General features: G+C 51.8%; 1 protein-coding gene and 1 non-coding gene across 6 annotated transcripts; both read right to left on the reverse strand.

Annotated features, from left to right (window-relative positions):
• Positions 1-2,881: 2,881 nt before the first annotated feature.
• Positions 2,882-2,975, reverse strand: trnai-uau (transfer RNA isoleucine (anticodon UAU)). The gene is made up of 2 exons: positions 2,938-2,975; positions 2,882-2,917 (listed from the first exon to the last, which is right to left on the reverse strand). It is a non-coding gene; the product is annotated as a tRNA-Ile (tRNA).
• Positions 2,976-3,900: 925 nt separating this feature from the next.
• Positions 3,901-26,303, reverse strand: mta3 (metastasis associated 1 family, member 3). Of its 5 annotated transcripts, none has more exons than XM_057045831.1 (20): positions 26,009-26,303; positions 24,653-24,720; positions 22,721-22,814; positions 14,326-14,452; positions 14,176-14,239; positions 13,977-14,094; positions 12,625-12,727; positions 12,376-12,475; positions 11,373-11,561; positions 10,765-10,839; positions 10,498-10,556; positions 10,279-10,397; positions 10,002-10,159; positions 9,681-9,903; positions 8,459-8,551; positions 8,225-8,386; positions 8,093-8,124; positions 7,902-8,023; positions 6,728-6,770; positions 3,901-4,916 (listed from the first exon to the last, which is right to left on the reverse strand). In XM_057045831.1, exons 1-20 carry the CDS (start codon positions 26,034-26,036, stop codon positions 4,857-4,859), a joined length of 2,037 nt encoding a protein of 678 aa, XP_056901811.1. In that variant the 5' UTR covers positions 26,037-26,303; the 3' UTR covers positions 3,901-4,856. The 5 variants fall into 5 exon arrangements, with proteins under 5 accessions (XP_056901811.1, XP_056901802.1, XP_056901840.1 ...); XM_057045860.1 differs by having other exon boundaries at positions 4,762-4,916; positions 7,892-8,023; XM_057045822.1 differs by lacking the exon at positions 6,728-6,770.
• Positions 26,304-26,398: the final 95 nt, after the last annotated feature.

The raw sequence follows: 26,398 nt of genomic DNA on the forward strand, positions 1-26,398 counted from the left end.
GATTTGCTCCTTCTCCTGTCAATCATTCTGCGCCTGCCCAAACCCCAATCCTATTGGTCAATTACGGACCTTCAGTGACGCGCCCTCTCTGTGGATACACTCCTAACCTGTTATGGCGTACACCGGAGCCAATGAGGGTAGGCGGTGTCAGTCTGGTAAAAATAAACATTGAACGTTGCGACAGGAGTCGATCGACTCTATCCGCCAAGACTGGAGCTAAAAATGGAATTATTAATAAGTTGTGTTAATTTGAATATACATTCCAGGTTTTCGCGGTCAGAAGTTACTCCGGTCTCGGCTTTAGAGTGTCCCGGGGTAGATAACAAGCGCAACCTCATCCAAGCGGTCCGGTCTCGAACCTGAGAAGAGAAACCGAGACGGAAGCAGAAACCCTCGCAGAATGTTCCTGAAAAACACTTCAGTTCTGCCTTGATCCAACATTCGGCAGGTCCAGATGTGTGACGTCCTGCAGCTGTTTGGTTCTGGTGATGAACCCGAACCGTGGTGCTGCCGCTGAGGCCCCTGCACGTCTCACGGTGGTTCGGTGAAGCAACTTCATTTACGTTTGAATCACAATTAAAAAGGAAGAAATTCTGCTCACGAGATTCCAAACCTTCGTGTTAAAAGGGCCGAATCAGCAAAGTGATTATATTCGCCTTTCAGATACAAGAAATAAGATCAGGCAGATGTAAATACAGCTGTGGTGGGAAGATTAAACCACCAGCGTCGTGTATAAGTGTGTTTGTAAAGATGTTTAGTTGGATGAGGGTGCGTGTGTGTGCGCGTGTGCGTGTGTGTGTGTGTGTACGTGCAGCGAAAGCACTTCTGATCTGTTGTCATTTTGTCTCTTGGCCTCAGGATTATACTTAAGTTTTATTAATGAAAAACTCATCAGATATCAGAACGGTCCCTCAAGGAAGCAGCCAGGGTTATGAGACAGTTCAGATTAAGAGTGTGTGTGTGTGTGTGTGTGTGTGTGTGTGTGTGTGTGTGTGTGTGTGGTGTGTGTGTGTGTGAGTGTGTGCAGGACAGACAGTGGTGGTGTTTAGGAGATTATCACTGGCAGAATTTGATCATTCTGCTCTGATCATGATGTTCAATCACAGCTTATCCCAAATATTAAACTCCCTGCCTTTTGCCCCCCCCCCCCCCCCCCCCCCCCCACACACACACACACGCCTCATTCTCTTCTCATTGAGTAAAGTGGCCCACTGAGCCTACTGTCGGGGTGGTGTGTGATTGTGCAGCCACCTGCTCATCTGAGGGGGGGTGTGGTGCTGCTGGGTGGGGCGAGGCGGGGGTCATCTCTGATGGGGGGGCTGTTCTCAGCTTTAGAGTCTTATGGAGGCAGCTAAGGAGAGTAAATTAAAAAACTGTTGCGTCTAATCCGGAGCACCAGGAACAAGTGGCACACACTCCAAAATCTGATCCCTCGTGTTTACACGGATCTGCATGAGCTTAAGCACCCCCCCCCCCCCCCCCCACAAATTACACACATGTATACATGCACACATGTTCCCTGATTGTGTTCAGGCCTGGGGGGGCAGGAGCCTCTGATCTGCACTCTCATTTTCAGCCTGGAGGATCTGGACCTGAAGCATCTGGGTCACGGAACAACCGCAATCTTCTGCTTGTTCATTCCCAGTTTTAAAGAGCTTAGAGTCTCACACACACACACACACACACACACACGCGCGCGCGCACACACACACGTGTAAAAACCTTGATGGTAGAACAGGAGAGTCCTGCTGGCCTGAGCTTCTGGACCAGGCTGATCAGCAGGTCGTGATCCTCTGATTGATCTCTGATCAGGTTGATCGATGCAGCAGTGAGGGAGACTAACCTGAGAGAACAGGTTAATCACCTGTTTGATCACCTGGTCCCCATTCCTGAACTGGGAGTTTCTGTCAGCTACTGTAAAAACATCATATTTAAGGTTTATGCTAAAAGCACTGTACAAATATAATAATATAAAAGACCCTCAATTGTTTATTTACACCTATAATCTAATATATGTATTATTTTTCTATTTTTATACCGGCCCAGTGACCCGAACCAGAACCTGAGCCCCCCCAGCAGCGCGTCTGCACCCGGAGGCTGTAGTTATACTGCCGCCTAGTGTCCGCTTGGTGTACTCACAACACACGTCGACATTCTGACCACGAGGGGGCGCTAATGTGCACCTGTAATAAAAGAGAATGCACTTTGACAGGAAATAAAATGGCTGCGTGAACACAGATTTCAAGGAAAATGTTTTGAAACGTTTCGAAGGGTTGACAAAGAACACATGAGCAACATCACAGATGAACCAATCCGACGATCCGTGTGTGCAGAAAGGGAAGAAAAACTAAAAAATTCAAAATATTACGCTTTATATAAAGTAGACTGCTAGTCTGGCGCCCCCAGTGGTCGGGTTGTGCTACTGGTTGGTCGAGCCAGTCAGGCCTGCTGGTGACGGTTTCTCTCTCTGTCTCTATATTATTCCAGCTGACCTCCAGCTGACCTCCAGCTGACCTCCAGCTGACCTCCAGCTGACCTCCAGCTGACGTTAGTGGGTTACCTGTTCTGTCTTCCGGTCAGGGAGCGCCGTGAGTCCGGTGGAATATTCAGTACCTGCTCTGTTCTGGGTGGAACTCTTACACAATTTCTAGCCATTACGATAAAAGGGCAGATTAAAGTCCTTTTGTGCCTTCTATATTTTATATATTTTTATATTTCTATACATATTTTAGACGGCTGTTTCGTCGTTGGCGTTATTTATTCCTTTATTTTCTGTCCGCAGAGAACAGTAATAACGGCCGTAAGTCGAGTCAGACGGAATTATCACGAGAACCATCGAAAATGGAAACGGTTCGAGCCCCGTGCAGGTGTGTAAAAATAGTGCTCCAGGTGAGGCTCGAACTCACAACCTCGGCATTGCTCTGCTGCATACTGTCGTATAAGTACCGCGCGCTAACCGATTGCGCCACTGGAGCCCTACAGGACAGCGGCGCCAAATCGCTCTAAGAGAAACCGACACCGGTTCAGCCGTTACAGGCGACAACGGACAGAACCTCGCCGCTACGGTTCGGGCGCTGGTTTCGGTGAGGTGTCGCGGACGAACCAGGCGAGCCGAACCAGAACTCTCGGGCCTCGCGGCACAAACGCTGAAATGGAGCCGATTTGGCATGCTGCGTTCACGGACCGCTGATGCAGCTCGGAATTTCCACAACCTATTGTGACTTTCTGAGATCGCGAAGCTAAACTTGTTGGCGCTGCGACATTTCAGCAGTAATTTCGAAGTTAAGAGCGCGTCGACCTTTCTCTGACTGGTTTAACCTTCAGAACAGGGCGAGGCGATGGAACACCGAGTCTATCCAGACAGATATCAGGATACCAGGAAGATGTGGAGCTCCTTTTAGAACGAGTAACGACGAGACATTAGAGCTGAAGAGGCGAAAAGAGCAAAGAAGATCGATGTCTGCGGATGTTCGCAGCAGCTTTGGTCTAGAACCCAAAACTTTAGTGTAAGTCATGCTTGGGGTGAACTAGCTGGGAGCCCAGTCACGAAATAGGTAACAAACATTTCTGAATCATTATGTATTTATAATCTCCAGATGAGGAACACCCATTTTCTTTATTAAGTATGAATAATTCAGCAGGTCCAGACAGTTACTACAATTTATTAGAATGTTTTGGGGAGCTCGTTCCTTAAAGAGTCTAAATCACTGCAGCCATTTTATGCTTTTTATTTATTGGCCCTGGTTTCCAGCAGCCTCATTTTGCTGTGGCAGGAAGGAGTGTGTGAAGGGAAGCGAGGAGGGAGCCCGGGAGGGTCCACGTCGGGCCCGTGAGGCTGGCTCACCCCACCAGCACGCTCAGAGAGGCGGCGCCGCCATCGAAATGACTCTGGACGCCACGGAGTTGCTGTGTTGGTTTTATTAATACTGTCGTCAGCATATTCAGAATTCAACACCACAAACAGGAAACACCAACAGAAACATTCTGAAAGAAAGAGAAAGAATCATGATGTGACCGAGCGGTCGCCGGAGGCCCGAGACATGCAGCAGCGGCGCCATTTCACAATCTATCGCCACCAAAGAGGGTCGTCCTGGCAACCATCGGGGTGGTGCAGCGGGACGGAGGAGGAGGGAGACCAACGGCGTTCAGCCCACTTCCTGCTGCAACAGGAAGTGCTTGTACCTGCGGCAGGGTGTGGAGTGATACGGTCGCCATGGAAACGAGATGAACAGATTTACACTGCTGTGATGACACGCGAGAGTTTCTAGGTTAATGTGAGCTGGCTTGATTGATCTTTGCCTTCATTATCCTGATTTGAGATGAGCAAAATGATGATTTGGGGACAGAATCTGTTCATCCGTCGACGCCCTTTAAACCCTTTAAACTCCAGGAGGAGACATAAGTGCAATTCGATATTTTAAAAACAAACAGGCTGACATTTAGTGCATTTTCTTTTCATGTCAGCCTCAGGACATCTGCCACTTTTTCCATCTATTTAAATTTAAAAAGAATCAACACAAATGTGAACTATCTACAGTCCCACTTTCCCAAAGTCAAACCCCTTCCCAAAATATTCCAATAACCCGATAAACCTACACAACAATTCACAATCAACACAAGAGGTCACACAAAGTCCCGTTAAAAAATCCCCTCTTGTGTTCTCGGCCTGATCACGTCCTGGTGGCGAGCAGTTCAGAGCTGGGAAAGATCCCGTCAGAGGAGGAGGGGTTCAGGAGACGCTGCATCAGTCGTGGATGACGATGGGCCCTCGCATCCTCAGGCTGGGGTGGGGGTGTGGGGGGGCCAGGACCAGGCCCTGCGGCTGGGCCTGGGAGACCCTGCGGGAGGCGATGGGCTCACACGGCTGCCGACAGGCGTGCCTCAGCTGGGAGCGGGACAGCATCCGCCGGGCCCTCCTGGAAGAGGAGGAAGTCATTAGGAAGGACGTTCGGGTGAAAGGGGTCTTGGACAAGAACTCCGTGAAATATTCAGAGTTTGGGCTGATAAAATCACTCCCAACCTCATTAATTTAGAGCAGGATGGGGTTATTTTTAGGTCATTGGTGCCAGAGGCAAAGGTGATGTTCACGCAGCCTGGACGTGAAAGGAGGAGGAGTCTGCTCTCGTTAGGGTCGCGGTCTGCTGGGGAGAGCTTTATGCTAGCACATCCCATTAATGTCCTGTCGCCACCGGCGCCTCAGCTCTGAACGGGAACGCTGCAAATCCAAACACGGCCTGCGCGGGACTATTTATTATTCATGGGGCTGCGACGGCGCTCCGGGCTCCTCATGATCAGCTGCTGCAGCCGGCCGAGCAGAGAGGAGGCGTCTCTACGGACTCTTTACCGGGGTCGGCTCCGTTACCGGGGTCGGCTCCCGTTACCGGGGTCGGCTCCCGTTACCGGGGTCGGCTCCCTTTACCGGGGTCGGCTCCTTTACCGGGGTCGGCTCCGTTACCGGGGTCGGCTCCCGTTACCGGGGTCGGCTCCGTGACCGGGGTCGGCTCCTTTACCGGGGTCGGCCCCTTTACCGGGGTCGGCTCCGTTACCGGGGTCGGCTCCCGTTACCGGGGTCGGCTCCGTGACCGGGGTCGGCTCCTTTACCGGGGTCGGCTCCTTTACGGGGTCGGCTCCCGTACCGGGGTCGGCTCCTTTACGGGGTCGGCTCCGTTACCGGGGTCGGCTCCTTTACCGGGGTCAGCTCCCTTTACCGGGGTCGGCCCCTTTACCGGGGTCGGCCCCTTTACCGGGGTCGGCTCCGTTACCGCGGTCGGCTCCCTTTACCGGGGTCGGCTCCCGTTACCGGGGTCGGCTCCCTTTACCGGGGTCGGCCCCTTTACCGGGGTCGGCTCCCGTTACCGGGGTCGGCCCCGTTACCGGGGTCGGCTCCTTTACTGGGGTCGGCTCTTTTACCGGGGTCGGCTCCCGTTACCGGGGTCGGCTCCCTTTACCGGGGTCGGCTCCGTTACCGGGGTCGGCTCCCGTTACCGGGGTCGGCTCCTTTACTGGGGTCGGCTCTTTTACCGGGGTCGGCTCCCGTTACCGGGGTCGGCTCCCGTTACCGGGGTCGGCTCCCTTTATCGGGGTCGGCTCCTTTACCGGGGTCGGCTCCTTTACCGGGGTCGGCTCCGTTACCGGGGTCGGCTCCCGTTACCGGGGCTAAAGAAGCACGCTCCACGGAGGCGTGTGCACGTGTGACCAGGATCGTTACTCCTCTTGCTCTCTTTGAACCACCAAACACGTCTGTTTCCTCCGAGACGCCGGCTGGTGATAAAAGGAGCAGTCGAACGCTCGTGATGACTCTATTCGTCACGTTCGGGCACGTGTGTGCAGAGTGCACGTGCAGCACCGCGGCCATGGCGCTGATCGCTACACCGGGACGCACGAGCGGCGGATAAAGTGGAGAAGAACACGAGAGTTTGTCTGCTCAGCTGGCTGCAGGAGAAGAGCAAACATGTGAATCCACACACAAACAGTTCAAGCTGCCCTGTTGCATTCTGGGTATCGCCTTTTTCACCTCCCTTTTTCTCGCTTTATTCACGTAAAATGGGACTTTTTTCTACATTTAAACCAAGGAGAAAACAATTTTCTCCGACTGAAACAGAATGAGGAGCCCAAGAATGCTTTTCTTCTTTTTTTTAATGCTTTGCAGGCTTTTTAATGGTTCCAGTGAATATAAGGTGATTACAAACCAGGTTTAAGTACACAGTTATGAAAAGTGTTAATTTACGATTTCTTCATGGCTCTGCCTCGCCTCTACTCCATGATCTTGTCTGAGGGAAAGAAAGTGAGAGGAGAGAAAATGATAGTTTCTCATTAGTCGCAGCCTCTCCCAGCAGTTCTATCACTGTCCTCTAATCAAAGCAGCATTAATGAGAGAAGCTGAGTGTTTAATGAAGCAACCGGAGCAGGATGCAAGGCACTTTCTCTACAGACAAACATACAGCTGTCGTGATGTCGGTGCAGGGTGAGTGATCCATGGGGGTGCGGCCGTGCTTAATGTGCTAATGATATTTCCAGTCTAGCCCCAGCGGTGCCTGGCTCCACGCTGGTCCATTTGCACCAGTTAGCAGCTCTAATTTTAGCCCCCGCGGACGGAGGGCGGCTGTGAGGGCCGTACGCCATGGCTCATTTAGACACGGCTTTAATGGAAGAACATCTTTCTCTCTCACATGCAAACATCGACCCATTATGTGCACGCGGGCGCCCCGCCACGCACGAGACTGCGCCGCGTGTGAGATAAATAAATATGAAGCTATTCAGAACCGTTAGCCGCTAACGTGTGTATGTTCAACAGCGTCAGTGTCTCCTCCGCTAAAGTCCTTCACCTGTGCTCACCGTTAGCACCAGAAACAGCTCACGCTCACATCCGTGCACAGCACAGACGGCACGTCCAGCTGCAACAAGACAAGACTAGTCACCACTGGTCACTGCTGGTTAACCAGGTTCACTGCTGGTTAACCAGGTTCACTGCTGGTTAACCAGGGTCACTGCTGGTAAAGGCCGTTTAGGTGCATCGTCTCAACCGGCCTCGGCAGCGAGAAGATGCTGCAGAAAACATGGAGCTCAGTGTTCCTACAAAAAGCCTGAATCTTCATCTGAAAACTCCTCATTGAGCAGAAGGTTATGGGATGTTCTAAAGGGGGCGTGGTCAACAAGGAGGCCACGTCAAATGTTAAAGTCGTGCACGTTGCAACAACGGTGAAATAGACGTGTCGTTTCCTCCAGTCTTTACAGCCCTGAATTACTCCTCATGAATTCTGCTGTGTGTGTGTGTGCGTGCACGTGCGTGCGCATGTGTACAGCTGTATGATGTCAGTGTGGGTCGAACAGAAGCGTCACTTTCTTTCTCTCATCACACACAGTCTATTATGAGAGGTCAGGAAAGGGTCACCTTTGCTTACCTGGTCTCCCGGGTGACGAGGAAGAAGCTGTCGTCGGGAGCGTCGATCCAGTTGGGGCGTCTCTTGCGGATCATCACCCCCCCTCGAGTGCTTCCGCTGCTGCTGCTGCTGCGTCCGTTATACTGGGAAAGGACAGAAGGTGTCGACACATGAAACCGAAGTGCTGAGGCCAGAGGAGGAGAATTCCGTACCAGCAGGGCTCCGGACGCCGTCCCTGGATTCTCTGCAAGAGCAAAAGGTGAAGGACTCGTGAGGGGATCTGCTCTCCGGGGGGCACCACTTCCAGAAACATTTTGAACGAGTAAACGTGCTTGCGAGCGCACCTGAACGCCTCTCTGGCTCGTTCCTGCTGTGGTGGTGGAAGCTGCGTTTTCCCAGCATGCCGTGGGGGCCGTGCGGGAGGGAGGAGAGCAGGCGTCGCGGGGGCGGCGTCTGCAGGCCGGGGGTGCGGTGCGAGCGGGCGCTGTGAGCGGCGGGACGCGACTCTGGAAGAGACGGCACACCTGAGCTGCATCACCTGACTCCACGGAAGGTCGGGGGTCTCCAGGAGGAGTTACCTAAGAACTGCACCACACTGGTCAGGGTGCTCCTCTGGGCGGCTCGGGGCTTGGGCAGACGGGCCCCCTGACCCTCCGACACCCTCAACATGTCTAGAGCAAACACACACATTTAAAGAATGAGTGCAGTGACGATCCTGCTGAGGAAGAGTCCAGCTCAGACCTGCTGATCTCCAACCATCAGCCAAGGCAGCAGCGCGCACACGTGCACTTACTTCCACAGTCGAGGGCTCTCCAACGTGCACATACACATGTGAGTCCATGCTTGCATGCACACAGGTTAAAAACACCGTAGCTACACACTGAGACATGAAGGTAGGATGAGAGGAGGCGCTGGGGGGGTCCATGCTGGGGGGCGGGGGGGCCGGGCCGTCTCCTGCGTGAGGTGGACTTGATGACAGAGAACACGGACACATGAAGCACAAGGACGCAGAGATGCTTTCAGGTGTGACTTTATTGGAGGTCGACGCTCACATTCACACGTGATGGAAAGAGCCAAAAGGGCAGAAGATGAGAACATCGCAGCAGCTGGAAGAGGATGAGGAGGCGGCTCTGGGGGGGGCGGGCCACAGGATGTTGGCATGAATATTGCATGAGGGGAGCAGATCACAGGGACCCTCCGAGGGGCCCTCCTGTGAAGGTCCGGTCTACAGAGCAGCAGCACAGAGGCCAAGAGCAGCTGCACGACCTTCACGTCCAGTGTCATGAGTTCAAATCTCATCAGCAACCAAGACACAGGTCACGTGCACGCGGGGGGAAACGCACGGCGTGAAAGATGTGGACGCAAAAAGAAAAGAAAAGAAAGAGAACCAAGAGGTGGAGATGGTGACGGGCCCGGTTCGGGCCCGGTTCTGTCCTGAAAGTGACGTTATCTGAGCAAACGTCGGGATCGAACCCCCTAAATGTGACGTTTGGATCCAAGAAACACAGAAAAGGAAGAATTCAAAAGAAAAACAAATGAAAAGATGATCAAACTCATAGTGATGAGGACAGGCAGTCTTTATTGGAAACGGGTGGGAGAATACAAAAACAAAATAATAATAATAATATAACAGTAACAATAAAAGCAGAGATGGGGGGGGGCCGAAATGGGGGTGGTCTGATGGTGGGGCAGTCCAGGTGAGGAAGATGATGACAAGATGTGTGTGTTTCCTGTCTCTGTGTGTGTGTGTGTGTGTGTGTCCGTGTGGCAGAAGCTAGGAGAAATTGAAAGCGCTCTTACACTCTGCCTTCACGGCCCCGCAATTAACGGGGACAAAGGGCCGGCGCGCAGCCCGTCGCAGCTTGATGATGTCACGGCACATGTGCCGGGCCATCTTGGTGAGGCGGGAGACCTTCAGCAGGAAGGCTTGCTTGGTCTTCATGGAGGACTTGGGGCTGCCGCTGTTCCGCATCGGCATCATGTGATTGGACTGGCGGGGCACGTGGCTCCGTGCACGAGGCTCCTGGTGAGGAAGAGGAGACACGGGGGAGGAGCTTAAAGAGCTGAGGAGGAGAACATGAGCAGGAGGTGCTGAGCCACCTCCTCCCTGCCTGAGCTTACACTGCTGGCCGGGCTGGGGGAGGTCCTCTCCTCCGTGCCCTCGGCCCTGCTGGGCATCTTCAGGCCCCCGTACTTCTTCCAGTACATCCAGCAGGAGACACACAGGCGACACTGCATGTTGGGGGGGCCCCAGGAGTACCACTGGGCCGACTGCATGGCTGTGGGGGGGCAGGAGACAGGAGAGAGGGGCCGGGGTGAGACAGGAGCCGGGGTGAGACGCGCACACACACACACCCACTCACACACACACACACACGGCTCGGCCAACAGAACTCACTGTAGCAGCTCTCACAGGCCCTCCCCCCGCCCGCAGCATGGTACGCCCCGGGACCTGCTCCGTTCACCGTGGCCATCTTCCCGTTGGTCACTGAGATCTGGTTTGGGTTGGGCTTGTTGCTGCCAGGTAGAGGAGAAGATTAAGACCTGGGGGGGGCAGCGGCAGAGCTTCTAGACAGGTGCAAAGGTCCCTAAAGGACGGACGGCCGTCCTCACTCACTATGTGGGGATGTAAACCTGCTTCAGCTTGCTCTCGGCCTCGGCCGCCTTCAGCCGCTTCTGGAGGAAACACAGAAGCACAGATCAGCCTCCTGCCGACGGGCACAGCAAAGTCACACGTGCGCATGTTCGTGCACGGATGGATTCAGAGCGCGGGGATCTGCTGTGGCTCCGCCTCTGCGACTGGGACAGGAGCCGTGACCCCCGTCCAGGGTTCACTAGCCTGAACCGAAGGTGAGGTGGGAGCAGAGAAGGGAAGGAGGCTCACCTGCTGCACGTATCTGTCTGTGGTCTTCCACATGTAGTAGTACTCTATGATGCTGGTCAAGGACTTCCAGGGCAGCTTCAACACAGGGGGGGGGGCACAGACAGAAAATTAATGATATTAATATCTCCCCTTCCTGCCAAAGGCTGCAAACGTCTGCACGCATATTGATGAGGAACCAGATTCCTGGACACCAGGTCTGAGGCACCGACGGGAGCCGACTCAGCGATGAGGGGATGAAGCACCTGCCCCCACCTGCCTCCACGGGGCAGGAGATAGGAAGCACCTGCCTCCACGGGGCAGGAGATAGGAAGCACCTGCCTCCACCTGCCTCCACGGGGCAGGAGATAGGAAGCACCTGCCTCCACGGGGCAGGAGATAGGGCAACAGTCGGCTGAGGGGGGACAATGTTCTATCGTTGTTCTCCAACACAAAGAGGAGCTGCAACAAACGAGCTTCAACAGCGTTGAGTGTCAGAGGTGGAGATGCCTTCAGCCAGGATCCTGAGAAGGTTCTTCCAGGTCCAGATGTGGAGCCAGAAGAACCTTCTGGCTCCAGATGTGGAGCTTTAAAGCTCAACGTAGAGCAGCTTTCATTTGAGCCACACTTACAAAGTCCTGTCGGATGTCGTTGAAGTCTTTCCCATATTTCTCCAGCGCCTCCTCGAACATGGCGGCCTCAGAGGCGCTCCACTCCTCCATCTCATCCCTGCAGAGCACAGGACCTCCTGCTGGGACCAGCACGCTCAGAGCACTGGACAGGTCGTAATTCAGACGATGGAGAGTGTCCATGGCGTGGAACTGGAGGGGAGGACAGCGGAACATGTGGCTGCAGCAGCGTCGGGGGGGGGGGGGGGGGGTGGGGGGGGGGGGGGGGTGGGGGGTTTGTATGTGTGTGGTGGTGTGTGTGTGTGAGTGGGTTTGATGTGTGTGGTGTGTGTGTGAGCGGGGTGTGGGTGGGTGTGTGTGTGTGAGCGTGTGGGTGTGTGTGTGTGGTGTGAGCGTGGGTGTGGGTGGATGTGTGTGGGGTGGGGTGGGGAGGTGGGGGTGTGGTGTGAGTGGTGAGGGTGTGGGTGGGTGTGTGTGTGTGTGTGGTGGGTGTTGGTGTGTGTGTGGGTGTGGAGGTGTGGGGGTGTGAGTGTGAGGGTGGTTGGGGTGTGTGTGTGTGTGTGTTTTGTGTGTTGTGTGTGGGTGGGGTGTGTGTGAGGGTGGGTGTGTGTGAGGGTGGTTGGTGTGTGTGTGTGTGTGAGCGTGTGGGTGGGTGTGAGCGGGTGTGTGGGTGTGTGTGTGGGTGGGTGTGAGCGTGTGTGTGGGTGTGAGCGTGTGTGGGTGTGTGGGTGTGTGTGTGTGTGTAGTGAGGTGTGTGGGTGTGTGTGTGAGAGTGTGTGGGTGTGTGTGGGTGTGGGTGTGTGTGGGTGTGTGTGGGGGTGGGTGTGTGGGTGGTGGGGGTGCGGTGGAGAGTGTGTGTGGGTGTGTGTGGGTGTGGGTGTGGGTTGTGGGGGTGTGTGTGGGTGTGTGTGTGTGTGTGGTGGGTGGGTGGGTGGGTGTGAGCGTGTGTGTGTGTGTGAGCGTGTGTGTGTGTGTGAGCATGTGTGTGTGTGTGTGTGTGTCTCACCAGTGTGATGTCCCTGGAGGCTGCAGCTGCGCTCATGTGTAAGCTCGGCTGTCTCACTGAGCTGCTGCAGTCCAACGCCCGAGCAAACGTCCCGACCGCCCTGACAGCACAAGTCACAGGTGACCAGGTGAACACGAGCAGCTTCTTAAACCAGCTGGTTAAACCCTAACCAGGTTAAACCCTCACCCTCACCCTAACCAGGTTAAACCCTGTCTGGTATCATCAGAGGTGCTGAGGGGAAGATCTCACCGTGCAACCACGAGGAACTGGTCGATCTGTTTGTTGGTGAGAGGACATTCTGGATCCCACAGCTTCTCTTCCAACTTGGTCTGGTCCCTGTCGTCTGGCTCACCTGCAGAACCGTTAGAACCGGGCGTTAGGACCAGCCGTTAGGACCGGGCGTTAGGACCGGGCGTTAGGACCGGGCCTTAGGACCGGGCCTTAGGACCGGGCCTTAGGACCGGGCCTTAGGACCGGGCGTTAGGACCGGGCGTTAGGACCGGGCGTTAGGACCCGGCGTTAGGACCGGGCGTTAGGACCGGGCGTTAGGACCGGGCCTTAGGACCGGCGTTAGAACCGGGCGTTAGAACCGGGCCTTAGGACCGGCCTTAGGACCGGGCCTTAGGACCGGGCGTTAGGACCGGGCGTTAGGACCGGGCCTTAGGACCCGGCGTTAGGACCGGGCGTTAGGACCGGGCCTTAGGACCGGGCCTTAGGACCGGGCGTTAGGACCGGGCGTTAGGACCGGGCCTTAGGACCGGGCCTTAGGACCGGGCGTTAGGACCGGGCCTTAGGACCCGGCGTTAGGACCGGGCGTTAGGACCGGGCCTTAGGACCGGGCCTTAGGACCGGGCGTTAGGACCGGGCGTTAGGACCGGGCGTTAGGACCCTCCGTTAGAACCGGGCCTTAGGACCCGGCGTTAGGACCGGGCGTTAGGACCGGGCCTTAGGACGGGCCTTAGGACCGGGCGTTAGGACCGGGCGTTAGGACCGGGCGTTAGGACCGGGCGTTAGAACCGGGCGTTAGGACACAGATGAAGGAACCTTGTTCATAGAGGCAGGAAAGAATCCCCCCCCCCCCACATAAACTTTTCTAGAGTATAAAGTTCGCACCTGTCCATCAAAGGGAGGTGTGTGGGTGTGTGTGTGTGTGTGTGTGTGTAAGTGTGTGGTGTGTGTGTGTGTAACCATCTAATTAATCGCTCCTGTCAAGTGTGGAAACTTATAAACAAGGAGTGTCAATCATGCTGTTTAACACCAAAATTTAATTTAGCTGCAGACAAAAAGCTCATCATTCACATGATTAGAGACCAGACGTGTTCCCAGGAATGATCACTCACTCACACACACACACACACACACTCACACACTCTCACACACACCATACACACACACACACACTCTCACACACACTCTCTCTCACACACACACACACACACACACACTCACACACTCTCACACACTCTCTCAAACACACACACACACACACTCACACACACACACCTCTCACACACACACTCTCACACACACACACACACACACACACCACTCTCACACACACACACCTCTCACACACACACACACACACAGCTCTAACTGACCTTCTTGTAGCATTTCAGGAACGTCGGCCTGGAACCGGGGCCCCACTCTGATCTCCCCTTTGTCTGCTAGGAGGGTCTTCTGGGTCGGGTCGTAGACCAGCGAGTAGAAGAACGTGTCCTGTAGAGGACAACAGAGCGTCACACCTGTCCCACCTGTCCCACCTGTCCCACCAGGTGAATTCAGGCTTGGGGGTCTCACGTCTTTGTCCAGGTACGACAGAACGGACTCGGTCTCGTTCAGTAAGGCGACGCTGCACTTCCCCCTGTGGGGAGGAGAGGGAGGAGACAGGAAGTGAGCTGCGCTGCTTCCCGGCGGGATGCCCGGGGGCCCGTGGTGCTGAGGTGCTACCTGATGTGTGTGGCAGGTAGACTCTCATACTGGCGCGACAGGAAGAGCTCTCGGTGGCGGAGCTGGTGCTTCTGTTTCTCCGTCAGCTCGATCTCGGTGGGAGTTTCCTTCTCCTCCTCCAGCTCCTCTGCACACGACAGAAGATAAAAGCCTCCATAACCCAGAGGGACATTTACGTGTTCCACTCAGGTGGAAAAGTCCACAGGTGTTTCTCTGATCACAGCGGGACAACAAAACACCGTCTGCCTAAATGTCAAACTCCTTTAATATTAATTTAATTAGTAAATCTACATTTTATACTATTGGAGGATCAGTAAGGGAGTGAAAGAGCTCCTCTTAGATGGAAGACAGTTATTACTATAGACCGTCGTGATAGAACAGTTATTACTACAGACAGTTGTTATAGAACAGTTATTACTATAGACTGTTGTTATAGAACAGTTATTACTATAGACCGTCATTATGGAACAGTTATTACTACAGACAGTTGTTATAGAACAGTTATACTATAGACTGTTGTTATAGAACAGTTATTACTATAGACCGTCGTTATAGAACAGTTATTACTACAGACCATCGTTATAGACCGTCGTTTTAGAACAGTTATTACTATAGACCGTCATTATGGAACAGTTATTACTATAGACCGTCGTTATGGAACAGTTATTTCTATAGACCGTCGTTATAGAACAGTTATTACTATAGACCGTCATTATGGAACAGTTATTACTATAGACCAGGGGTGGGGAACCTCCGGCCTCCGGGCCGTATACGGCCTACGAGACCATTTCTACCGGCCCGCAACGCAATACGATTTTTATATTTTATATGTGCACTTATACAGTGGGACCATTCGCTAAACTCCGCGAGCTGCGAGTAGCAGCGGTAGCGTATTTTTGCCTTTCGTATCCTGAAATTTCTTTCGTAACGAGGAAATATTTTCCCGTTTTCTGAGATAAAACAGACGGTTATGTTATGTCCGAGTCAAGGTCAGGGTCAGTGAACACAGCATGTGATGTACGTAGTGGGCTGGACTGATTGACACGGACGAAAAATGCATAGCGAAACACGCTAAACTCGACGAGTTGAAAGGACAGATGAGTTTGGATAAAATTAACGCTCTTCGCCGGAGTTTGGAGGCTCAACAAGCAGCTTTCACACGACCATGTACCGACAGAGAGAATATTACGCGTGCAAGTTTTGTGGTGAGTGAATTAATAGCCACGAAGCTGAAACCTCACGCCGAAGGAGAGTTCGTGAACGCGCCTCGTAGCCGCCGCTGAGGCGCTCGCGTCGGACAAAGTAAAATTGTTTCAAAGCGTGAATTTTTTTTCGTGAATAACTATTGAACTAAGACATATATTGTTATGATTCCAGTGGCTAACGGTATGTTTTTATGGTCAAGGAATCTAAATATGTAGTCAAAGTATATGTGGGACTAATATTTATGGTGGAAATCACAATATGCCAGGAATTGTTGCGCTTGGCGGAGGTCTGCGCTCTCCGAGTGCTTTCTAGTTGTTGTTGTTGTTATTATTGTCTTTATCTTTCTTTCTTTTTCATTTATTTTCTTGATTATCTTGTTGTATTGCAGTTTTTGTGAGTAGAGGCCTCGAACAGGCCCTTACGGGTCTCTTGCCTCAACTCTGCACCTCTTTTTATTGTTTTGTATGATCATGAAAACATATTTTACTTGTCATTTTATTCTATTTTTTTGGTGATTTTTATATGCATGTGTGCTAAATAAATAATTCAAACTCAAATGCAGCAATCATGAGACTTAGTAACACAGTAATTATAGACTTTTTTTTTTGTCTTTTTTTTTTGCATCCCTAGGTATGTGTTCATAATAGTATGGCCCTCGGAGGACTTTATAAAAATTGAAATGGCCCTCGATATGAAAAGGGTTCCCCACCCCTGCTTATAGACCGTCATTATGGAACAGTTTATTCTATAGACCGTCGTTATAGACTGTCGTTTTAGACAGTTATTACTATAGACTGTTGTTATAGAACAGTTATTACTATAGACTTGTCAGAACAGTTATTACTATAGACTGTAGTCATAGAACAGTTATTACGATAGACTGTTGTCATAGAACAGTTATTACTAGACTGTTGTCATAGAACAGTTATTACTACAGACAGTTGTTATAGAACAGTTATTACTATAGACCGTCGTTATAGAACAGTTATTACTATAGACTGTTGTCATAGAACAGTTATTACTATAGACTGTTGTCATAGAACAGTTATTACTACAGACAGTTGTTATAGAACAGTTATTACTATAGACTGTTGTTATAGAACAGTTATTACTATAGACTGTTATTATAGAACAGTTATTACTATAGACAGTTGTCATCCTTTAATATTAATTTAATTAGTAAATCTACATTTTATACTATTGGAGGATCAGTAAGGGAGTGAAAGAGCTCCTCTTAGATGGAAGACATGAAAGCATCAAAGAGCAGAGATTCACCTGCCTCCACCTGCCCTCAGCTCTGCTGCCTGTGCTTCACCTGTGCACGTTTCAGCCGTGCACGTTTCAGCGTCACGTGCACGGCCAGAAAGATCACAACACAACGTACAGAACTTATCACACCTGGGCGTCCTCTGTCCCACTGCCCCCAAACGTCTCAACCTGGACATACAGGTGAAGTCATGGACTCACCACTGACAGAGACACTGAGGACGGAGCGAGGACAAACATGGACTCACTACTGACAGAGACACTGAGGACGGAGCGAGGACAAACATGGACTCACCACTGACAGAGAAACTGAGGACGGAGCGAGGACAAACATGGACTCACTACTGACAGAGACACTGAGGACGGAGCGAGGACAAACATGGACTCACTACTGACAGAGACACTGAGGACGGAGCGAGGACAACATGGACTCACGACTGACAGAGACACTGAGGACGGAGCGAGGACAAACATGGACTCACCACTGACAGAGAAACTGAGGACGGAGCGAGGACAAACATGGACTCACCACTGACAGAGAAACTGAGGACAGAGCGAGGACAAACATGGACTCACCACTGACAGAGAAACTGAGGACGGAGCGAGGACAAACATGGACTCACTACTGACAGAGACACTGAGGACGGAGTGAGGACAAACATGGACTCACTACTGACAGAGAAACTGAGGACGGAGCGAGGACAAACATGGACTCACTACTACTACGGAGCGAGGACAAACATGGACTCACGACTGACAGAGACACTGAGGACGGAGCGAGGACAAACATGGACTCACTACTGACAGAGAAACTGAGGACGGAGCGAGGACAAACATGGACTCACGACTGACAGAAACTGAGGACGGAGCGAGGACAAACATGGACTCACCACTGACAGAGACACTGAGGACGGAGCGAGGACAAACATGGACTCACCACTGACAGAGACACTGAGGACGGAGCGAGGACAAACATGGACTCACTACTGACAGAGACACTGAGGACGGAGTGAGGACAAACATGGACTCACCACTGAGAGAGACACTGAGGACGGAGCGAGGACAAACATGGACTCACCACTGACAGAGACACTGAGGACGGAGCGAGGACAAACATGGACTCACCACTGACAGAGACACTGAGGACAGAGCGAGGACAAGTGTGGACACACGACTGACAGAGACACTGAGGACGGAGCGAGGACAGACATGGACTCACCACTGACAGAGACACTGAGGACGGAGCGAGGACAAACATGGACTCACCACTGACAGAGACACTGAGGACGGAGCGAGGACAAACATGGACTCACTACTGACAGAGACACTGAGGACGGAGCGAGGACAAACATGGACTCACCACTGACAGAGACACTGAGGACGGAGTGAGGACAAACATGGACTGACGACTGACAGAGACACTGAGGACGGAGTGAGGACAAACATGGACTGACGATTGACAGAGACACTGAGGACGGAGCGAGGACAAACATGGACTCACCACTGACAGAGACATGAGGACGGAGCGAGGACAAACATGAACTCACCACTGACAGAGACACTGAGGACGGAGCGAGGACAAACATGGACTCACCACCGACAGAGACACTGAGGACGGAGCGAGGACAAACATGAACTCACCACTGACAGAGACACTGAGGACGGAGCGAGGACAAACATGAACTCACCACCGACAGAGACACTGAGGACGGAGCGAGGACAAACATGGACTCACCACTGACAGAGACACTGAGGACGGAGCGAGGACAAACATGGACTCACCACTGACAGAGACACTGAGAACGGAGCGAGGACAGACATGGACTCACCACTGACAGAGACACTGAGGACGGAGCGAGGACAAACATGAACTCACCACTGACAGAGACACTGAGGACGGAGCGAGGACAAACATGGACTCACCACTGACAGAGACACTGAGGACGGAGCGAGGACAAACATGGACTCACCACTGACAGAGACACTGAGGACGGAGCGAGGACAAACATGGACTCACCACTGACAGAGACACTGAGGACGGAGCGAGGACAAACATGGACTCACCACTGACAGAGACACTGAGGACGGAGCGAGGACAAACATGGACTCACCACTGACAGAGACACTGAGGACGGAGCGAGGACAAACATGGACTCACGACTGACAGAGACACTGAGGACGGAGCGAGGACAAACATGTCTGCATCACCACAGATGGTGGGACAATTAGAATGAAGGACACAGACACCCTGATGATGTCGGAGGGTGGAGGGATGATGATGATGATGATGATGAGAAGAGTAACGATGAGCCCGACTGGGTGGAGCCACAGAACCAACAGAACATCTTAACTGGTCCCAGTGGACTCTGAGGCGGCTCAAGAGAAACATATTTCATTCCCAGCACATATAACAGCTGCTCCCATGTGTGCTCCCAGTATGGCTACTGGGATGATACTGGGATGTTACTGGGGCGATACTGGGGCAATACTGGGATGATACTGGGACGATACTGGGGTAAATAATGGGATGATACTGGGGCGATACTGGGATGATACTGGGGCGATACTGGGGCGATACTGGGATGATACTGGGGTGATACTGGGATGATACTGGGATGTTACTGGGGCGATACTGGGGCAATACTGGGGTGATACAGGGACGATACTGGGGCGATACTGGGGTGATACTGGGACGATACTGGGGCGATACTGGGACGATACTGGGATGTTACTGGGGCGATACTGGGACGATACTGGGGCGATACTGCGACGATACTGGGATTATACTGGGGTGATACTGGGACGATACTGGGATGTTACTGGGGCGATACTGGGGCAATACTGGGATGATACTGGGACGATACTGGGGCAATACTGGGACGATACTGGGGCAATACTGGGATGATACTGGGATGATACTGCGGCGATACTGGGATGATACTGCGGCGATACTGGGATGATACTGGGGCAATACTGGGATGATACTGGGGCGATACTGGGGCAATACTGGGATGATACTGGGGTGATACTGGGATGATACTGGGGCGATACTGGGGCAATACTGGGATGATACTGGGACGATACTGGGATGATACTGGGGCGATACTGGGACGATATTGGGGCGATACTGGGATGATACTGGGGCAATACTGGGATGATACTGGGGCGATCCTGGGATGATACTGGGATAATACTGGGGCAATACTGGGATGATACTGGGGCGATACTGAGGCAATACTGGGATGATACTGGGACGATACTGGGATGATACTGGGATGATACTGGGGCGATACTGGGGCAATACTGGGACGATACTGGGACGATACTGTGGCGATCCTGGGATGATACTGGGATAATACTGGGACGATACTGGGGCGATACTGGGGCAATCCTGGGATGTTACTGGGGCGATACCGGGACGATACTGGGGCGATATTGGGACGATACCGGGGCGATACTGGGACGATATTGGGGCGATACTGGGACGATACCGAGGCGATATTGGGGCAATTCTGGGATGATACTGGGGCGATCCTGGGATGTTACTGGGGCGATACTGGGACGATATTGGGGCAATTCTGGGATGATACTAGGGCGATCCTGGGATGTTACTGGGGCGATACTGGTACGATATTGGGGCGATACTGGGACGATTCTGGGGCGATACCACATTTCCATCCTGGAAGATGAGGAGCAAACAACCAGTGTGGTCGCCATAACAACGCCCCTGTGAGGAGGGTTGTTAGTCTCAGGTTCTAAAGTGAGGGAGCAACACAAGGAACTAATGTGTTCCAGCAGGGCCTGTTGCCTGGAACCTGACTGGTTCCACGGAGAACCCACTAAGATCCCAGACTGATGCACCTGAACGCACCATCACACTGGGTACAGACATCGAGCTGCTGACACCCACAGACACCCACATTTGGCACCTGGCGGGTGCTAGTTTGGACCCTGTTACAGAACCACCTCCAAACTGGTTCCGTTCTGGTGTTCACACAGGTGTACGGCACAAGCATGAGCTCACTGAAGAACCAGTGCAGGTTCTGGAACCATTTCCCACAGGACGCAGCAACACACTGACAAGAGCAATGGAAAGGAAACTACAGCAGAACTCCCAGAAACAGGCGGTACCAGGGCCCAAATGGGCCCAGACCGGCCCTCAGATCAGGCGATCAGCACCTCAGACCGCTACAAGCACAGAGTGGTTTCACCATCAGGAGACCAGATACATTCAAAGATCCCTGGAGCAGCAGGAAACTCCACAGGTGAACGAGTCCGGTCACTAACAGGTCCTACAGCCCAGTCCAGGTCTTTGGTTCTGGCTCCAGGTCGATACAGTTAAAAAGAACTGGTTCTGGTCTGAAAACCCTCCTTCACTTCAAAGCTGCAATTGGTTTCTTTCAGGATCAAAAGATGCAGAAACATCAAAGACTATTGTAAACAGTTATAGAAGAGTTTTTACTATAGAATGTTGTTATAGAACAGTTATTACTATAGACTGTAGTCATAGAACAGTTATTACTATAGACTGTCATTATAGAACAGTTATTACTATAGACCGTCATTATGGAACAGTTATTACTATAGACCGTCGTTATAGACCGTCGTTTCAGTACAGTTATTACTATAGGTTGTTGTTATAGAACAGTTATTACTATAGACTTGTCATAGAACAGTTATTACTATAGACAGTCGTTATAGAACAGTTATTACTATAGACAGTTGTTATAGAACAGTTATTACTATAGACTGCTATAGAACAGTTATTACTATAGACTGTCATTATAGAACAGTTATTACTATAGACCGTCATTATGGAACAGTTATTACTATAGACTGTAGTCATAGAACAGTTATTACTATAGACTTGTCATAGAACAGTTATTACTATAGACCGTCGTTATAGACCGTCGTTTCAGTACAGTTATTACTATAGGTTGTTGTTATAGAACAGTTATTACTATAGACTTGTCAGAACAGTTATTACTATAGACTGTTGTCATAGAACAGTTATTACTATAGACTGTAGTCATAGAACAGTTATTACTATAGACAGTTGTCATAGAACAGGTCTTACTATAGACTGTTGTCATAGAACTGTTATTACTACAGACAGTTGTTATAGAACTGTTATTACTACAGACTGTTATTATAGAACAGTTATTACTATAGACTGTTGTAGAACAGTTATTACTATAGACAGTTGTCATAGAGCAGTTATTACTACAGACAGTTGTTATAGAACAGTTATTACTATAGACCGCTATAGACCAGTTATTACTATAGACTGTTGTTATAGAACAGTTATTACTATAGACCGTCGTTATAGACCGTCGTTATAGAACAGTTATTACTATAGACAGTGTTATAGAACAGTTATTACTATAGACAGTTGTCATAGAACAGTTATTACTATAGACAGTTGTCATAGGACAGTTGTTACAATAGACTGTCGTTATAGAACAGTTATTACTATAGACCGTTGTTATAGACCGTCGTTATAGAACAGTTATTACTATAGACTGTTGTCATAGAACAGTTATTACTATAGACCGTTGTTATAGACCGTCGTTATAGAACAGTTATTACTATAGACTGTTGTCATAGAACAGTTATTACTACAGACAGTTGTTATAGAACTGTTATTACTATAGACAGTTGTTATAGAACAGTTATTACTATAGACTGCTATAGAACAGTTCTTACTATAGACTGTTGTTGTAGAACAGTTATTACTATAGACAGTTGTTATAGAACAGTTATTACTATAGACAGTTGTTATAGAACAGTTATTACTATTGCTAATGTGATGGTAACAACGCCACAGGTCTGAACTGACTGGAAAACAGCCCAGAAAACAATGAACAACAAGTTTTAACGAGGTTTGTGAGGTTTCCGTGGTAACGAGCAGGGTGACACTCACTGGCGTGCTTGTCTGCCAGCTGGATGAGGCTGTGGGAGATGTCTCTCCGTCTGTAGAAGCAAACCACTTTGGCCTCCACGTTCCCACTGGCAGTCTGGAACAGACAACACACAGGTGTGACACCACTGGGAAGCAGAGAATACAGGTGTGAAACAGAAGTCAGAGTGTAACGCCTTTATTACAGTGGCTGATGTGTGTGCGGGCAGTTAAAGAGAGCCCACAGGTGACGGGTGTGTGTGTGGGGGGGGGCTGGAGGTGGTCGATGTTACAGACCTGTTACCGACCCGTTGGCTACTGTTACCGATCTGGTGGCTACCGTTACCGACCTGGTGGCTACCTGTTAGCTACCCGTTACCGACCTGTTAGCTACCCGTTACCGACCTGGTGGCTACCTGTTAGCTACCCGTTACCGACCTGTTAGCTACCCGTTACCGACCTGATGGCTACCTGTTAGCTACCCGTTACCGACCTGTTGGCTACCAGTCACTGACCTGTTGGCTATCTGTTACCGACCTGTTACTGACTTGTTGGCTACCTGTTACCGACCTGTTGGCTACTGTTACCGACCAGTCACTGACCTGTTGGCTACTGTTACCGACCTGTCACTGACCTGTTGGCTACTGTTACCGACCTGTTACTGACCTGTTGGCTACTGTTACCGACCTGTCACTGACCTGTTGGCTACTGTTACCGACCTGTCACTGACCTGTTGGCTACTGTTACCGACCTGTTACTGACCTGTTGGCTACTGTTACCGACCTGTTGGCTACTGTTACCGACCTGTTGGCTACTGTTACCGACCTGTTGGCTACTGTTACCGACCTGTTACTGACCTGTTGGCTACTGTTACCGACCTGTCACTGACCTGTTGGCTACTGTTACCGACCTGTTACTGACCTGATGGCTACCAGTCACTGACCTGTTAGCTACCCGTTACCGACCCGTTGGCTACCTGTTAGCTACCGTTACCGACCTGTTACTGACCTGTTGGCTACCTGTCACTGACCTGTTGGCTACCTGTCACTGACCTGTTGGCTACCTGTCACTGACCTGTTGGCTACTGTTACCGACCTGTCACTGACCTGTTAGCTACCTGTCACTGACCTGTTGGCTACCTGTTTGATGAGGAGGCCGAGTCAGTGCCTGTAGACAATGAGGGAGGGTCCATTAGAACTCGAACAGATGACCCACAGGTGATCGATAACTCGCCACACACACACCAGCAGGGGGCCACGAGGCCGCAGTAACGGCGCTTTCAGGCCGAGATTCGCGTGTCCACATGGGTAACGCGGGTGGACTTGGCTCAGCTTTCACATGGCCGCCAGTTGGGGGTCAGACCCCCTGCTGGGTCCTGGCTGGGGTCCTCGTGCAGAGGCTCCGGGGAGCAGGCGAGACCCCCCAGGGTGGCAGCCTGACCTGGAAGCTTCTGCTGACGTCCTGGCTGAGATAGAAGCCAAATGTAGCGCACGTGCACGTCACATGGGCCAGCTCGCCGTGCACACGTCCTCGTTATTCCGCCCAGGCCCTGTGGTGGCGGCGGTCCGCCCACGCCGGGACGTCTCTGGGCCGACTTGGTTCGAGCTGAGGTTTATGTAACAGAACCACGGCAGGACCTCAACAGTCCGAGCTGCCGTCCTCCGTGTAGCATTCTCACCTGGTTGGGACCCTGGTCCGAAGCCCTCGGAACCGCGCCGCTACGCCAGCAGCGTGACCGGGCTTTACTGGGCGGCGAGCAATGACCTCTACCTGTGGCACGCCATCATGTGACAGGTGTGCTGCGGATTTAACGCCTTAATTTGATTCCTTTTAACGACTATTTTTGAATGTGTGATTGACCAGCGAAGCAGCAGCGCCACGACGTCCCCGTGAAGCCCAGACGTGAAGCTAGAACCAGAACCTTCCCCACACCCCCCAGAGAAGTTAGCCGATTACCTTGTTGAGCTCCTCTATCCGCCGGATCAGGTAGGGGTTACTGGAGGAGTTCTCAAAAAACACGTAATCTGCAACACAGAAAATGGCAGAAGGTCAAAGGTCAACGGGAGGTTCTGAAACCTTCCATCTGCTAAGGGGTGTTTCCTGGGCCTGTCTGGACCCGGTGACAGGGTGAGGAACCAGCCTCCTCCTCCACGTGAACGCAACTTTACCGTTGCTATGGAGACGAGTGTTGCCGTGTGTTATTATAACAGTTATTACAAAAGTGTAAAATGCTGCTGCGCTGCTGAAAAGAAGCATAAAATAGCTCCATCCCATCATGTGCTGAGGAAGAGGAACCTCTGGAACAGTGGAGGCTCCCTTCATGTGGTAATAACCACTGTAATAAGCACTGTAATGACAGTCTGCAATTATGACATAAATACCTAAATGTTCCAGTAATCCAACATTGCTAATTTGTCTTTAACGTAAAGTCACTTTTGATCGTAACAAACAATAAATGAAGGCGAACTGTGACGATCCAACCAGTCTTTGATCTCTACTCGCGTCACGTGACCAAAGGTGGGCAATGATTAGAAGGCCAATTATATTAGTGGATTAAAGGCGCACAGGTCCCCGTAAATCCCATCATACACCAGGCACTAATGTATACATGTGTAGGGTGACTGTGGAGCGAGGCGAGACGCAGCGACGCCGAATCTCCATCAATGTTTATTGTAACGTGATGAATTCCACCAGACTGCTAAGAAGCTAACTAGCATGTAAAACAATGTGCTAATTAGTCGACAGTAACGTGACATTGCGGCGATACGGCAGCGATACTCGGTGTCCAGATGTTTAAAGGGTGCGGGAGCGTTGGGGAATGTAGCGAAGCGGCTCTATTGTGGATGAGAGCAGCTAACGTGCTAACATTAGCTAAATAATGACTCGCTGCGATGGCTGCATGCCAGAGGAGGCAAATACAAAAGGCTGCCTCCAACTGCCCCTGCTAACGCTTCAACAGCCTCCACCGCAACACACTGCAGGTAAAGAGGCAATTCAGAACTGCCCCCCGCTCGCCCTGCTCCCCCCAAACCACCTACAAAGCCACCATTTAAAAAATGTTTACATTTTAAGCTAGCTGCTTAGCGAGCTGCGGCTAGCTGCCGCTGTGGCCACGACAGACGAGGCCTGGCCCGCTGTGGATCCCAAATATTTAGAATTGATCACCTTGCTGCTCCGAGCCCCCGTCCCGGAGCAGCTGCAGCGCTCCTGCCCCACGACCGGAGCCCAGCGAGGGGCTCTATCCCGCGGGGCAGCCGGGCGCTGCAGCCCACCGCGCTTGTGCCCCGAAGAGCCCCACACTGGTGTACATACCTCCGACCCGGTACATGTTGGCCGCCATTTCTGCCCTCCCGGAGTGCGAACGTCAACCATAAACTACGGTGGGTCCAATAAATTACTAAAAACTGTAAAAGTCAACTTGGCGAGGTGTCCGACGCGCGGTGGAGCGCGAGCGAGCGAGCGAGCCGCCTCCGGACGAGCGCAGGCGGGAGGTGAATGTGGCGAGCGAGCCCCCCTCCTCCGAGGATCCACTATCGCCTTTACAATACCGTCACCTCACGCACGGATCTGCCCGAAAAACTACTGACGTCTCACAGCGCTCCGAGCATGCGCACACACGGGCACGCGAACACGCGCAAACGGCCAGGCTGCGCTCGCCGTCTTGTAGTCCTTATTGTGCCCCCCCCCCCGACCCCCCCACAG

This window comes from Takifugu flavidus, chromosome 1, assembly GCF_003711565.1.
Source record: "Takifugu flavidus isolate HTHZ2018 chromosome 1, ASM371156v2, whole genome shotgun sequence".
Taxonomy (NCBI): domain Eukaryota; kingdom Metazoa; phylum Chordata; class Actinopteri; order Tetraodontiformes; family Tetraodontidae; genus Takifugu; species Takifugu flavidus.